The sequence below is a fragment of the Clarias gariepinus genome, chromosome 17 (assembly GCF_024256425.1).
Source record: "Clarias gariepinus isolate MV-2021 ecotype Netherlands chromosome 17, CGAR_prim_01v2, whole genome shotgun sequence".
Lineage (NCBI taxonomy): Eukaryota > Metazoa > Chordata > Actinopteri > Siluriformes > Clariidae > Clarias > Clarias gariepinus.
Genome location: NC_071116.1, coordinates 13192916 through 13207542, shown reverse-complemented (window position 1 = coordinate 13207542; position 14627 = coordinate 13192916). Strand labels below are relative to the sequence as shown.

The following is a 14627-nucleotide window of genomic DNA, read 5'->3' as shown; positions in this document are numbered from 1 at the left end:
TTTAGTAGCTCTGAAGGGCAGTAGTAAGGGGTACTGGGGCAGGAGGCGCTGGGACTGGGGGTTGGGTGCCTTTAAGGCAGCTTAGGGCACACTGACATCCCTAGTTTGAGACAGAATGGGTCGGGCAGTCGATGCGGGGGTTGTGATGGTATAACCAGGTAAACCCTAGCACTACTCTCTGTTCTGGCACCTGGGTTACCAGAAACAAGATTTCCTCTGGGTTTCGTCCAAAAGGTCGAATGAAAGGTTCGGTGGAGGAGATGTTCCCCGGCTCCGCCTCTCGTGAGACCCACGCTGTTACATGTTGAGCTGTGTTTTACTGCATTTTTACATGGATTTAAAAGCAATCAACTGCATCATGTCAAGAATTAGGCACATAAAATAGTGGATGTTTTTATCAACCAAACATTCTCCAATTGAAGTGTAATACTGTACATAGCAAAAAGGAATGTTTTTGTAGAATTTTGATACTGGTACCAGTGAAAATGTATTGTTTTCTCGCAGCTCCAGTGTTCTACTTCGGTGGTGCAGAATACCATGTGGAGGAGAGCCAAGGTCACATTGATGTGCAAGTGTGGAGAACAGGAACGGACCTCTCTAAAACAGCCACCGTCACTGTCAGATCCCGTAAAACAGATCCAGTGTCAGCTGAAGGTACAGCTCTGCATCACGTTTGCAGGGAATATGCTTGGTATATTTTTAATATGAAACTAAAAAGTATATCATGATTTTATTTTCTCTAACATTATCTATAGTCTATTTGCAAAAACACACACAGGCACGCACACACACACACACAGGCATGTACACACACTGGGGTGCATATGAAAAAAACTGAGATTGTTTTTAGTTAGAGATCTATGAAGTGGACTAACTGTTCAGTTCTAAGTCAAAAACACATGTGAGATGCCACATGCGCTGTTATCAAAGCAAACTGTGAGCAAGATAAAAAAAAAAAATGTGGCAAATGAAAAAATATGTGAAATACTATGATGAATATTTAACAAAAATAGGCCTGAGAATGCCCCATCAGTTCTTTTCAACAAAAAGAGATTGATTAAAACAGAGTAAAATACTAGAGTGTAAAGCTGTTTTGCGACAATGACAATTGTTGAAAGTGCTATACAATTAAAATTGAATGAAATTAAATTGAATACAGCAAAAATAACAGTTTGCTCAGACCAAATTACTAAATTTGCAGTAAGTGGACCGCAGAGTCCTTGACAAATAAATACATATTAAGGCATTTTTTTCTCTTGGGGCGAAAGACAACTTTGGGCTGTGAAGAGTTCGGGGCAAAAACTGCAGTTTATATCACTGATAACACTATGCTGAACAAAATCTTACACATATTATTTGCAACTCTAAATTTTTTTTGACCGTTACACTTTCTGTGTGTGCTAGCACGATAACATCTTCAACTTTGTACATAAGCTGTGAACATGAGGTTTGTGTAAAGGCGCAGAAAAAGGGTGGGGTGGAGGTGTGTGGAGATGCAGCTGGAAACTAGGGGTGGTGCTGCATGGAGAGTGTGAGAGAGGAGAGGTACAACACTAGCATGGATTCACACATGAAACATGCCATCAAATTATATCGATATAAACGGTACTGTCTCTCATCCTATATTCAGTTTAATTCAGTTTTATTTATATAGCGCTTTTACCAATGGCCATTGTCGCAAAGCAGCATTACTTATAAAAAAATTAAAAAAATACATTTATTTTTAAAAAGGCAGGAAATATACAGTATATAACTTATAATGATTAGATTGTCCCTGATGAGAAAGCCGGGGGCGAGGAAATACTCCTTGAGATGACAGAAGAGTAGGAAGAAACCTTGAAAGGAACTCGACTCAACAGAAGTTTGAAAATTAAGAGTGTTGATACACTATCTAGCCCTAACACACACACACACACACACATGAGTCTTCATAAATATTTTGGAATACCATGGTATATAGCATAAAGGGGCTTTAAATCAGTAAGTCACTGTTACGATTATGAAACCATTAGAGATGAGCAATGTGCCATAAGGTTTTTATTCCTTACATAAAACGATTATGAATGCATGTAGGCAGCACTCCTCAGGCCAAGTATTTCATCATGATGTGTCTCTTCCAAATGCCAAACTTGAAATGAAGTTACTCTTACCATTATCCAACTCTTCATTCTAAGCAATGAAACAAAACGAACAAAAAGTTAAGTAATTTATCTATTTTTGTCATTTCTGTTTTGAGTAAACATCAAGTCTATTTATAAGTTTCTCTTTTCAAGGCATTTATCAAGATAGTAATCCATCTCACTTCTCATCCTTAAACACTACAGATGATGTGTTAGGGATGCTTCAGCAACGCAAACCCATTTATCATAACAAGTGATGGATGATGGAATTCTTGATGTGTGTGTGTGAATGTTGACTGGAGGTCCTACCACCGTCATTAAAATGGCATAGATGGATAAATGTTGTTCTTGGTGCCACAAAAGACAAAAGAAAAAAGAAACCTCTTAGTTTAATTAACTCATTCATTTACAGTTTAAATAAACTCAATACTTTATTCAAATGTGAATAAGAAATGGTGAACAGAAAATTTTAACCTTTACCAAATTACTGCTGGTTAAACAACATACCTACATTTTAAGCTACATTTTTACCTTTCTTTGCTACATAATGACAGCAAGAGCATTCTGGTTAGTCATGTTTCATATCTGGGATCTGCCTAATTATTTATGCACTATTTTTGTCGCACTCAAGTCAATGTTTTTAATGTTTACTGATTTTCAGCTCCAGTGTGAATTAGAATTTGTGCCTTTACATGGGTTATAAGCACACGGCTTTAAATCGTGTGGGTAAAATAAGCAGTCACAGCATTTTTAACCAGTAATTAATGCTTTTTCTCATATAAAAACGTTGTTTGGCTGCTCCCATCGGGAGGTCCGCACAACAACTTGGCACAAGGTTAACGCCGAATGCTCTTCCTGATACAACCCTCCTATTATATTCAGGCTTGGGACAGGCACTGTATCCAGTTTTTGTGGCTTGGGCATTGCCAGGGAATTGAACCAGCGAGAGACCTGCTGATGTGTTCAGCATTTAGCCCGGATTTTACTCATTTACCTCTTAGTTCTTTGCATTTGCTATAGATAGAGAGTTCACACTCAGTGTTGACTGTATAGTACGACTAAACAATAATACAAAAAAAGATAATTTTTATGTTAATTTAAATTTATATAATTATAATTTTAAGTTTTATGAGCAGTAAAATGGTTACAGTAAAAGAATAAAAAAAAACAGTATCAAAAAGAAGCCAAACTGCATAAATCCTCCTTTAATTATTATTAATAATAATAATAATAATAATAATAATAATAATAATAATAATAATTATTATTATTATTATTATTATTATAATGACAATAATATCAATAATACTAATAATAACAATGCCCTGCTATGGATTGGCACCCTGTCCAGGGTGTACCCCGCCTCGTGCCCTAAGCCTCCTGGGATAGGCTCCAGGTCCCCTGTGACCCTGTATACAGGATAAAGCGGTATAGAAGATGAGTGAGTGAGTGATTAAGTGATAATAACAAGAAGAAGATTAAAAAGAAAAATTTCATGCTTGTTATAAAGCTTAAGCATGATGGAAGTTTTCACATAATCATGAAGATTAAACAGGACTCCTTCTCAAAGGTCATTATAGACTTAGTGGACAGATATAGATATCAGAGGATAGCTAAGGAACCTTTCAGATTCTAAAGGAAATTTTTGACTGTCATTACTTTGAATAATGTGTTGAAAATAATCTTATGTCTCTCTTAATTTACTTTTTTGTCTCTTCAGCTGGAGTGGACTATGTGGGCATTAGTAAGAACTTGGACTTTGCCCCAGGGGTTAACATGCAAACCATCCGGGTCACAATTCTGGACGATCTTGGGCAACCGCTGCTTGAGGGCGCTGAGAAGTTCGAGCTTATTCTGCGCTTGCCCTCAAATGCGATTCTAGGAGATCCGGCAAAAGCCACAGTCCTAATTAACGATTCCATCTCAGATCGTTAGTGTATTATTCCTTGAACATACTGGAAAAGTGTTATTACTTTTAACATGGAAAAATCATATAAATCCTATAAAAACTTGTGGTACATAGATTGAATTCATTATCGATCTCCAATGTTACAGTGCCAAAGATGCAGTTCAAACATCACCTTCTGACTGGAGAAGAGAGTGATAGACGTCTAACAGCTGTAGTCCAGCGCAGTGGAGATATCACACATCAATCCACTGTGCGCTGTTACACACGCCAGGGATCTGCTCAGGTGGCCAGTGACTTTGAAGAGAGACCCAACACTGATGCATCAGTCATCACCTTCTTACCAGGTAAAGTATGTAGTGCAGTATGTGTGAGGAGATTGACTGTGACCATCTGCTCAGATGTTTTTATTTCAAGAAGACATGAGGAAGTGAGCACACAATACTTTACTGTGCTGGTTGTGCTGGAAGACTTGACTGTCAAGCCTCAAACCACTACGATTTTTTTTATTCATCATTATTTAATAAAATATACCAAACATACTAAATATATCAATGTTTTTAATTAGTACCAAATTATTATTATTATTATTATTATTATTATTATTATTATTATTATTTATTATTATTATTATTATTATTATTATTTTATTTATTTATTTATTATTATTATTATTTTTTTTTAGGAAGTGTGTAAATATATTGTAAATAATATGGTTGAGTCTTTGTTTTTTAACAAAAGATATTGATTCGGTAAGTATAGTCCTCGTTCATACCCCATTCTGCACCACGGTCCCATCAAGCGTCCAGCACGGCCTGACTTGACCCACCATCCCCCAGGTTACCTCTAGGACATGCATCAAGACTTTTCTCTGTCTTGGCACCAGGTGGTAGAGTGAACTTCCCCTTGCTATCCAGACAGCTGAGTCACTGTCTATCTTTAAACACTAAAGATCTACATCTCCACTTGATATTTAAATAAGCACTAATAATAATTTTTTTTAATTAAATTGTTAAAAAAGCATTTTGTACTTTTTCTGTTGCTGTACAACATAGTTGTTTAAACTCCGCTCTAACACAAAGATTGATAGTATTTTTTTGATCATGCTTGTGCACTTTCGTACGTCACCTGGAAGGGAATTTACTCAAGGCTGTAAATATAGATAAACGTTCAGATGTACCTTTCTGTCTGATAGAGCTGTGTAGCTATCAGGCCAATCCAATCTGTCTGTACAGGCACAGCAAGCTGATAGCATGGACTGGCAATTCTAAAGAAGGTGGTTCGATTTGGAACACCTGTGGCAAACTAAAAGTCAATCAGTTTGTGAATTTACAGACATTTGATTGTCCAATGTCATTCAGGGACAGAGCAGAGACAGGGGCATTGGACCAGGCTGCCTTGGCACATGACTGAGCGAAAGTATGCCCTTACATTATACGTACCAGCTGTATGCTGTCACTGTTACAAGCTATAGTCATTATACATGTTACATTCAACAGACTATGTAACCAGTGATGAATAGTGTATTGCAACGAGTATGGTTCTGTGTGTGCCACATGACCACCGATCACCAGACCAGAACTACTGTCCCAAACGTCACACCTTGAAATTAGGAGTACAGGATTCCCGCTGAGAGCAACTGCGACATGCTGTTACGTTTGCGAAATGTCAGACACATTATATGTACCAGCTGGAACATTTTCTCCCAGCAGTGTGACATTAGCGCTTAGATATAACCCCACTATCTTGAAACCATGATTTCATGATTGAGCAAAGACCTACTGTACTTCCCCAACCTCGTCAAATATGTTTGATTGGGCAAAGGATAAGCATGACATGGCGGGAGACTTTTACAAGCTGTGTGGGTGAGGTCACTGTTACATAGTGTATAAAAAATTAAGATTTTTGATTTAGATCAAAATCAGAATAGAATAGAAAACCTGTTTCAATTCTCATAATAAGCATTGCTGAAATCTCTACCTTTTAGATGTATTGGAAATACATGTTTTAGTTAGCCAAAGACATTTTCAAAAGTTTATAAAATGAAAGATCTATTTAATTTGAGATTAAATATATACTACAATGAGAGTTAAAAAGAGTTTCATGGTTGTATTTCATGACCCTCCAGTACATATTAATATTTAAAGCTATATGCAGCTATATACATATTAATGGGGGTTAATTTTTCTCTACAGGTGATACAGAGAAGTCGTGTGTGTTAACCTTGGTGGACGACTCAGTGTATGAAGAGGAGGAGGAGATGAGGCTTGTGCTTGGGAGTGCTACAAGTGACTCTCCATATGGAGCGTCTGTAGGCACAAGGAACGAAACATTTGTCAAGATTAAAGACAGTGCTGACAGTAAGGGGAAAAAAAACAGTGTTCTATTTTTATTTCTTTTGTATATTATATGAAAAAGCATTATTTTTCAGTATTGGCATTGGTCTTGCATATTCTTATTACTTTTCCCTCACTTTTAATGCACTAAACAAAAAATGACATTTATTAATTACACAAGTAAAACATTATATAATATAATAAAAAATATTGAAATCATATTACATGCTTTATTTTACAGTAAACGTTTTAAGCACTTTGATCTTCATGGAAAAGTAGACAGTAGACAAGTAGACAAGTAGAGGACAAGCGTTGTAGAATACCGCAAGGCGAAATGTCATAATAATACCACAAGAGTGTTTTAAAAAAGTATTGCAGAGATAATATAAAATAATTCTTAAAATATACTGCTAAAGATTCATGTTTTTGTTCTGAGGAAATCTTTTTAGAAATGTAAACAAAGACTCATTAATTAAAAACTTTATTTATTTCAGAACCAATTATCAGGTTTGCTGAGACAAAGTTGAGTGTGACTGAGCCGAAAGAGTCAGGAAAGATAAGCACTGTGCGGATCCATGTGCTTAGAGTCGGAGATGCCTCCAAAGTGTCCGTGGTGAGAGTGCATACTAAAGACGGTTCAGCGGTGTCAGGAGAAGACTATCACCCCATCTCTCAGGGTGAGGAAGCTCACAGGATTTCTCTCTTTTAAACCTTTGTATTTGGTTAATATCTCAATCTGGTAAAGTAGTTGCATTAAAACATCCTCTTGGCCAAATCACAGTATTGGTGCTGATTTTATTACTTTTTTATGTTGTACATATAATACGGAAAATGTGTGTGGCAATAAAGCTACTTTAGAAGTTTATACAATATGAAAGTGTACAATCTTGTTTTGCAAAAAATTTTAAGTTTTCTAACTTCAACCTTTTTGAAGAGATAATTTTATATGTGCCTCAAAAATGGCCATTTTCAATGTTGTACTGTCTTGCTTTACACAATAATAATATAAAATGCTAATTATTCATATTTTTATGGCTATTGATACTAAAATTGGTGTAAGCTTCTAGAAGCATATGATGTACAAAAAAAGTTGCTTAAATTAAAGCATTCTGTGCAAAATTAGGGATTTTTTTTCAAAAAAAAAGTAGTGTCCTGTCTGTAGTGTCCGTAACCATAAAAGATTCATGTTGCAATATCTTAACAAATTTCATATTTTTAATATATAAGATTTCATATTTTGGCATGTATTTCAGGTTTATATACATTTACATTTTGTTATGTAAAATTTAACCTGGGAAAGTTTAATCTAAATGATAATTAAGATCATTGAAAGATTTGAATTGAATTTCAAAAAAGTCATGTACACTATGTAAACGGGTATAAAATTGTATTTAGCAAATGTGTTGTTTTTTTTATCTGATAAAAATATAAATGTGTTTGCATATTTACAAAAAAATTAGGCATGGATCAGGAGATGAGAAGCATTAAGTATTTTGGGAAAAAGTGTAATAAGATCTTATCCAAAAATTTACTTGTTCACGTAGGTGAGACATTTTTAACACCAATACCACCTTTTGGCTGTCTGACATTTTAATGCTTATATAGATAAATATTTATAATCGTGTTTATAGTTTGGGTGGTATAGTTCTTTACATTTCTATAGATACCCAAGAAGCCTTCATTTGTGTGTGTTCATCTGCAGATGTTGAATTTAAGGAAGGTGAAAGAGAACATTTCGTAGAGGTGGAGGTCCTGTTTGATGGAGCCAGAGAAATGAGAGAAGCATTCACTGTCCACCTTAAACCTGATGAGAACATGGTGGCTGAGATCCAGGTATAATACCGCAAACATTTTGTTCAGTGTTCCACCTTGGAGTATGCATATTAGACATAGTATAAAACATTTCAACTAGTACGAGATTAGGTAATTACTCTTCTGCTTGTCTAGACACCTTTCAGTTTTACTTGATGTGATTGTTAAAGAGAGTGATTTGGAGAGAGAGGAAGGAGACAGTCCAGTTTAAACTATAACGATCTGTCTAGTCACTAGACCTTAACTCTCTCTGAAAATTGTATTAGAGTCTAAATTGGCTCTTAAAACAGCCTTAAGAGGTAAGAACGTATGGCGGGTATTCAAAAAGATGATGGAAATATTTCTTTGAGATTCTGTTCCAAGTTGCGTCACACAACTCCTGCAGATCTAAAAGAGGTTCTGTAGGACTGGGAAGGCCTTTTCTTTATTTCATTATTCTGAGTAAATTTTACAGACTGTTGTATTCCAGGAGTGATAAAAACATTTGAACTATGTTTGGCGCAACCAGTCATGCCACAGTCAAAATCATCTAGCTCACATTTTTCCCATTCTTATTCATTCTGACTAATGTAGAATTAGACTACAATGCTTTGTTAATTCTTTCTTTTACTGGCAGAGGTCCAAGGCCATAGTGTATATTGAAGAGACGAACAGCATGGCGGATGTCACTTTCCCCTCACTGCCACATGTGGTGTCTCTACTACACTATGATGAAGTCAGAAGGACTACACACAATGCTCGCCCACCAGCTGGCTATCCAGTCGTCTGTGTGACGGTATGTTTATCAGTTCTGCAATAACAGTCTGTATTATATGAAAAGATGCTCATTTTTGCCATTGTGCTCTTCATTAAAACAATGCTTATAATATAGCAGCCAAAAGTTTGGACACACCTTCTAATTTCATTGTCTTTCCTGATTTTTATTTCTTTCTACATCATAAATCAAATCTGAAAGCATCTAAACTATACAATAATCTCATTTGAACACTTGATATTAGAATGTGTCTGCTACTTATGCTCCGTAAAGCCTTCATAACGCCTCTAATCTGAGGTGCTGTTTGTTAATGGGTGATTACTGAGGGTGATAACTTTAAAAGAACTTCTCCTCTGCAGCAGAGGTAGGTTTTGGTCTTGCTTTCCTGGAAAGGTCTTCATGAGACTCAGTTCCATCATGGTGCTTGATGGGTTTTGCAAATGCACTTGACAATACTGTTCTTGCAAGAACTATTCCAGAACAGCTGACTTCCATGTCTTAAAATAACAAATGACTGTTGTTGTTGTTGTTGTTGCTTAATTATGTAATTATATATGTAATATTTCATAGTTAGTTAGTTTTAAAATCTCCAGTATTGTTCTAGAATCACTGAAAATTAAAACTTTTGACTGGTCCTGGACATGTAAATATGTAATATAAATATAATATGCACAATAGAAATTGAGAAATTATGTTTTCATTGAAAATTTCAAAGACTAGACATCAAGGTTATTATATATGCAGTGTTTAAAAGCACCGTGGAAGTACAAAGGAACTGACAAATCCTTGCTCTTCTTAACATAATTTGGCAAACTGTGAGAGGCCTTAAGTCACACATTATCTAATTATAAAGTGTATTTCTCCCAGAGCAAAAGTAAGAGAATGAAGAAACCTTACAATTTTTAAAGTAGACTGTTTTCAACGGTAATAAGGATCCTCATTGTTATTCAGGATGCTTTGTGCTGTACGGGTGGGAAAAGGTGAAGGATGGGCATTTATGTTTTAAGGTTCATAACACAGACAGAATGGGTTAATGGGAATTTATTTATAGTAAACTACTGTAGTGTTAGTACCTGTCGTTTGTAGATATAGTTAAAAAGTTAATGCTAAAAATAACTTGATAAGCTTTAATGTATTTTTTATGTATTTATTTTAATATACTTTGTGTATTTATGGTAAACTTTTGCGCTGATTGGCTCTGTTGAGTAATGCGTATAGCCACGCCCACGTCGAAAGCTAAACCTCTGTATTTGTCCCCAAAACGTGATGGTTGCATGTGAGGTAATCTGGCACAAAACTGCTCATAACGTCCTTTCTACCCAACATTTTAATTAAATTTATGGCACCGATTTAACTTCAGGCAAATACTGAAGTACAGACAAAGTTAAATTCAATTCTGTCAAGCCAGTTTTGCGTAAAGCTGTGACAAAATCAGCTGGACAGACATAGAAACAGAAATTTTTCTGAGACTAGTTTCGGGCCATAAGGGAAAGGCAGTCAAATAATGTAAATCACATTGAGTACATTATAGGTGCATTATTATAGACAACCACCAAAAATGCCGTTACTGGATATGTGTGTGTGTGTGTGTATACATGCATGCCTGTGTGTGCAGCCTTTATGGTGTAGCTTCCCTGTCATAATTTCAATGAAGATTTTACCAAAAGATTAAGTGTACAGTAAGTAATAAGATTGTATACGGTGGTGTGAAAAACTATTTGCCCCCTTCCTGATTTCTTATTCTTTTGCATGTTTGTCACACAAAATATTTCTGATCATCAAACACATTTAACTATTAGTCAAAGATAACACACGTAAACACAAAATGCAGTTTTTAAATGATGGTTTTTATTACCACTCACACCACTGTATATATGCAACTACTTAACTAATTTAAACATAAATTACAGCTAAGAATTCATTAATCACTGCATATCTAGTTATTAGGAGGCTTAATAATAGTAAGGAAGAGTTAAGGACACAGTGTGTTGTTGATTACATCTGGTCTTTTAAATATGAGAAGAAAAAACATCATAATGTGTGCAGAGGAAGTATAATTTGCTGATTAATGCTGGCGTTTTCGCTGTTTTGATTTGTTTTTTTTGACATTCGCTCACTGTTGTTTTTTGACCATAAATTAATGGCCTGTGCTGGCGTAAACAGACGAGCGCAAAAGGAGGTGTGACAGGCAAATTCTGTCAGTGCATTACTGCCTCCTAACTGTACCTTTTAGCACAGACATGATATAAAATGAATATTTTCCTAAATAGAAGTAAAGCTTTATAATTCTGTTTCAACCGTTTTGTGCATGTTTACTCTCTATTTTACCCCACTTCAACACAGGTATGTCGCTCCGTCCAAATGTTAAACTTAACAAATAAGTGTTCATTAATTTATCTGTAACAAAAAAAAAACTTTGTTTTGATGACTAAATCTCAGTTTCAATTTTAGTTTTTTCTATTATTTATGGCATACTATTTTTAACTAGTGTTTAAATCCACAAGAGTTATGAGATGACTGACACCCAGGGCAAAACCTCAAAATCTCCATCTAGATCTATTAAAACATGCAAATGTAATTACATTTATTTGAAACATTCAGATACACACTTGGCACATAGTCATGTTACCCTCCTACTGCTATCCACCCTTTCCTGATCTTCACAACATAATTTTATAATAGAAATGGTCCTGGCTGCCACACGATTATGTAATATCTAGAAAGGGGAGCAAAGCACTGGAACAACAGTTTTTAAAGATAGTTTTTAATCTCATAATTGTGTTGTTTTTCTGCACAATCAAAAGTCCCAGTTTGACTTTTTCACATTATTAATTTTTGGTAAACCTCTTCAATTAAAGCTGAAGTTTACACTTCAATAATACCTTGCTTAATTTGTTTCACATCCACTTTACCGAACGGAGGCAAAGTTATGGAAATTGTGTCATTGTCCAAATACTTGTGGACCAGATGATAAATATTATTTTAGGCCTGTCCCAAAATACAGTCCCGATCAAAGGTTTAAGACCACTTGAAAAATGGCAAAAAATCATATTTTGCATGGTTGGATTTTAACAAGGTTCCAAGTAGATGTTCAACATGCAACAAGAAGAAATGGGAGGGGGACAAAACATTTTTTGAGCATGCAATTTAATGAAAAGAACAATTAAACTGAAACAGGCTATTTTACAGCTGATCAAAAGTTTAGGACCACACCTAAAAAAAAAAACCCGTAAACCCCCCAAAACAGAAATCAAACTTTCAAACATGAACTCAGTACTGAGTAGCTCCACCGTTATTGTTGATCACTTCAAAAATTTGTTGCGGCATGCTTGATGCAAGTGTTTCCATGAGGTGAGTGGGAGCATTTCTCCAAGTGGTGAAGACGGCCGCACGAAGGGCATCTACTGTCTGGAACTATTGTCCATTTTTGTAAACTTCCCTTGCCATCCATCCCCGCAGGTTCTCAATTGGATTTAGATCAGGGGAAAACGCAGGATGGACCAAAATAGTGATGTTATTCTCCTGGAAGAAGTCTCTTGTGCTGCAAGCAATGTGTACTGTAGCATTGTCCTGTTAAAAAACCCAGTCGTTACCACACAGACGAGGGCACTCAGTCATAAGGAATGCTCACTGCAACATCTGGACATAGCCAGCGGCCGTTTGACGCCCCTGCACTTTCTGATGCTCCATTGTTCCACTAAAGGATAAAGCACCCAGACCATTATGGCCCTCCCTCCACTGTGGCACATAGAAAACATCTCACGTGGGATCTGCTTGTCATGCCAGTAATGTTGGAAAACATCAGGACCATCAAGGTTAAATTTTTTCTCATCAGAGAATGAAACTTTCTTCCACCTTTGAATGTCCCATGTTTGATACTCTCTTGCAAAGTCCGAACGAGCAGTTCTGTGGCGTTCAAGGAGACGAGATCTTTGAAGACGTTTTTTGTTTTTGAAGCCCTTCAGTCTCAGATGGCGTCTGATGGTTATGGGGCTGCAGTCAGCACCAGTAACGGCTTTAATTTGGGTCGAGGATCGTCCTGTGTCTTGAAGGACAGCCCATTGGATCCTCCGGCTCAGTGCTGGTGAAATTTTTTTCGGTCTTCCACTTGACTTTTTTGTTTCATAACCCTCAGGATTATTTAAGAAATTAAAAATTACTGTCTTACTGCATCCCACCTCAGCAGCAATGGCGCGCTGTGAGAGACCCTGCTTATGCAGTTCAACAACCCGACCACGTTTAAAAAGGGAGAGTTTTTTTGCCTTTGCCATCAGAACGTGTGACTACCTGACAGAAAATGACGATGAATCTACATCTTTGCACAGATTTGGCCTTTTAAAGGCATGTGGTCCTAAAATTTTGACCAGCTGTAAAACAGCCTGTTTCAGTTCAATCGTTATTTTCAATTAATTGCATGCTCAAAAAATGTTTTGTCTCACTCCCATTTCTTCTTGTTGCATGTTGAAGCTCTACTTGGAACTTTGTTAAGATCCAACAATGCAAAATATGATTTTTTGCCATTTTTCAAGTGGTCTTAAACTTTTGATCTGTACTGTAATTGTTATTATGCACTGGCAATGATCCAGCTGACTTTAAATCTTCTTAACATACTGCAACTAAGCACTTCTTTTCTATCTTCTGCAGGCATGCAACCCCAGGCATCCAGAATTTGAGAAAACAGGCTCAATATGTGCGAGTGAGCACATCAATGACACGCTAACACATTATCGCTGGCTTGTCAGTGCACCCACTGGAGCGGATGGCGTCACCAGCCCTATGAGGGAAGTAGATATTGACACCTTTTTTACCTCCTCCAAAATAATCACGCTGGACTCCATCTACTTTCAAGCCGGGTCACGGGTTCAGTGCGCCGCCCGTGCTGTTAACTCCGATGGGGACGAAGGCCTGGAGCTCAGCAGCCCCATTGTATCCATAAGCACAGAAGAGGGTCAGTCAATTTCCTGATTATTTCAATACTTTTGTAACTCGAGTTACAGATGGACTAATATACAGCTTCATATTTACAAAGTAGTTGTGTTACTGTATAGTCATATAGTCATATTTTTCAAATAGCTTCATGGTTTCATTAGTTTTTCCCAGTTTGTTATCTGTCTGGATAGTTGTTGATCTGGGCAAATCAGTGTATGTATATAAAAGGTACATATGCAGTTATGAATACCATTAAGCACCATCAGGACTATATAAAAAGTGTTGCATATATAAAACAGTTAGAAATTCACCAGAATGTGGACCCATGGGCATCAGTAGTGCATGACTGGGGACTTTTTTTGTACTTGCATGACAACAATTAAGAACCACTTCGCCCTAAAATTTAAGTTGTATTTTAGATATCATTTTGTTTAACTGTGTTTCAGCAAATTGACATCTTAACTACATTTGGAAAACCATAAAAAACCTAAAACAACTCTAAAAATGGGCATTGAAAAAGGTCTAAATCCTTTTTTTTTTTTTTTACTTGTGTGAAAAACAAGTCCTTCACACATATAGTATTTTTGGTGCTATGACATTATCCACCCTTTCCCAATATTCACAATAGAATTTTACAATAAAAATGGTCCTGGCTGCTACATGATTAATGATGTAATATCTAGAAAGGAGAGCAAAACACTGGAACAACCTTTTTATTTATCAACATTTAAAATTGTTGGTCACTCAAAAGACCAAAATTGGTTAGAAGG

At 36.2% G+C, this 14627-nt stretch overlaps 1 protein-coding gene across 3 annotated transcripts in view; it reads left to right on the top strand.

Annotated features, from left to right (window-relative positions):
- The window catches only part of frem2a (FRAS1 related extracellular matrix 2a), a 70339-nt gene that overhangs the window by 38949 nt on the left and 16763 nt on the right, over positions 1-14627 (top strand). For all 3 annotated transcript variants that reach the window (XM_053516458.1, XM_053516459.1, XM_053516462.1), the window contains exons 7-14: positions 505-654; positions 3841-4050; positions 4176-4373; positions 6222-6386; positions 6857-7039; positions 8065-8195; positions 8791-8949; positions 13573-13876. In XM_053516458.1, the coding sequence (XP_053372433.1) occupies positions 505-654; positions 3841-4050; positions 4176-4373; positions 6222-6386; positions 6857-7039; positions 8065-8195; positions 8791-8949; positions 13573-13876 (1500 nt within the window). The remainder of the gene's footprint in view (positions 1-504; positions 655-3840; positions 4051-4175; positions 4374-6221; positions 6387-6856; positions 7040-8064; positions 8196-8790; positions 8950-13572; positions 13877-14627) is intronic.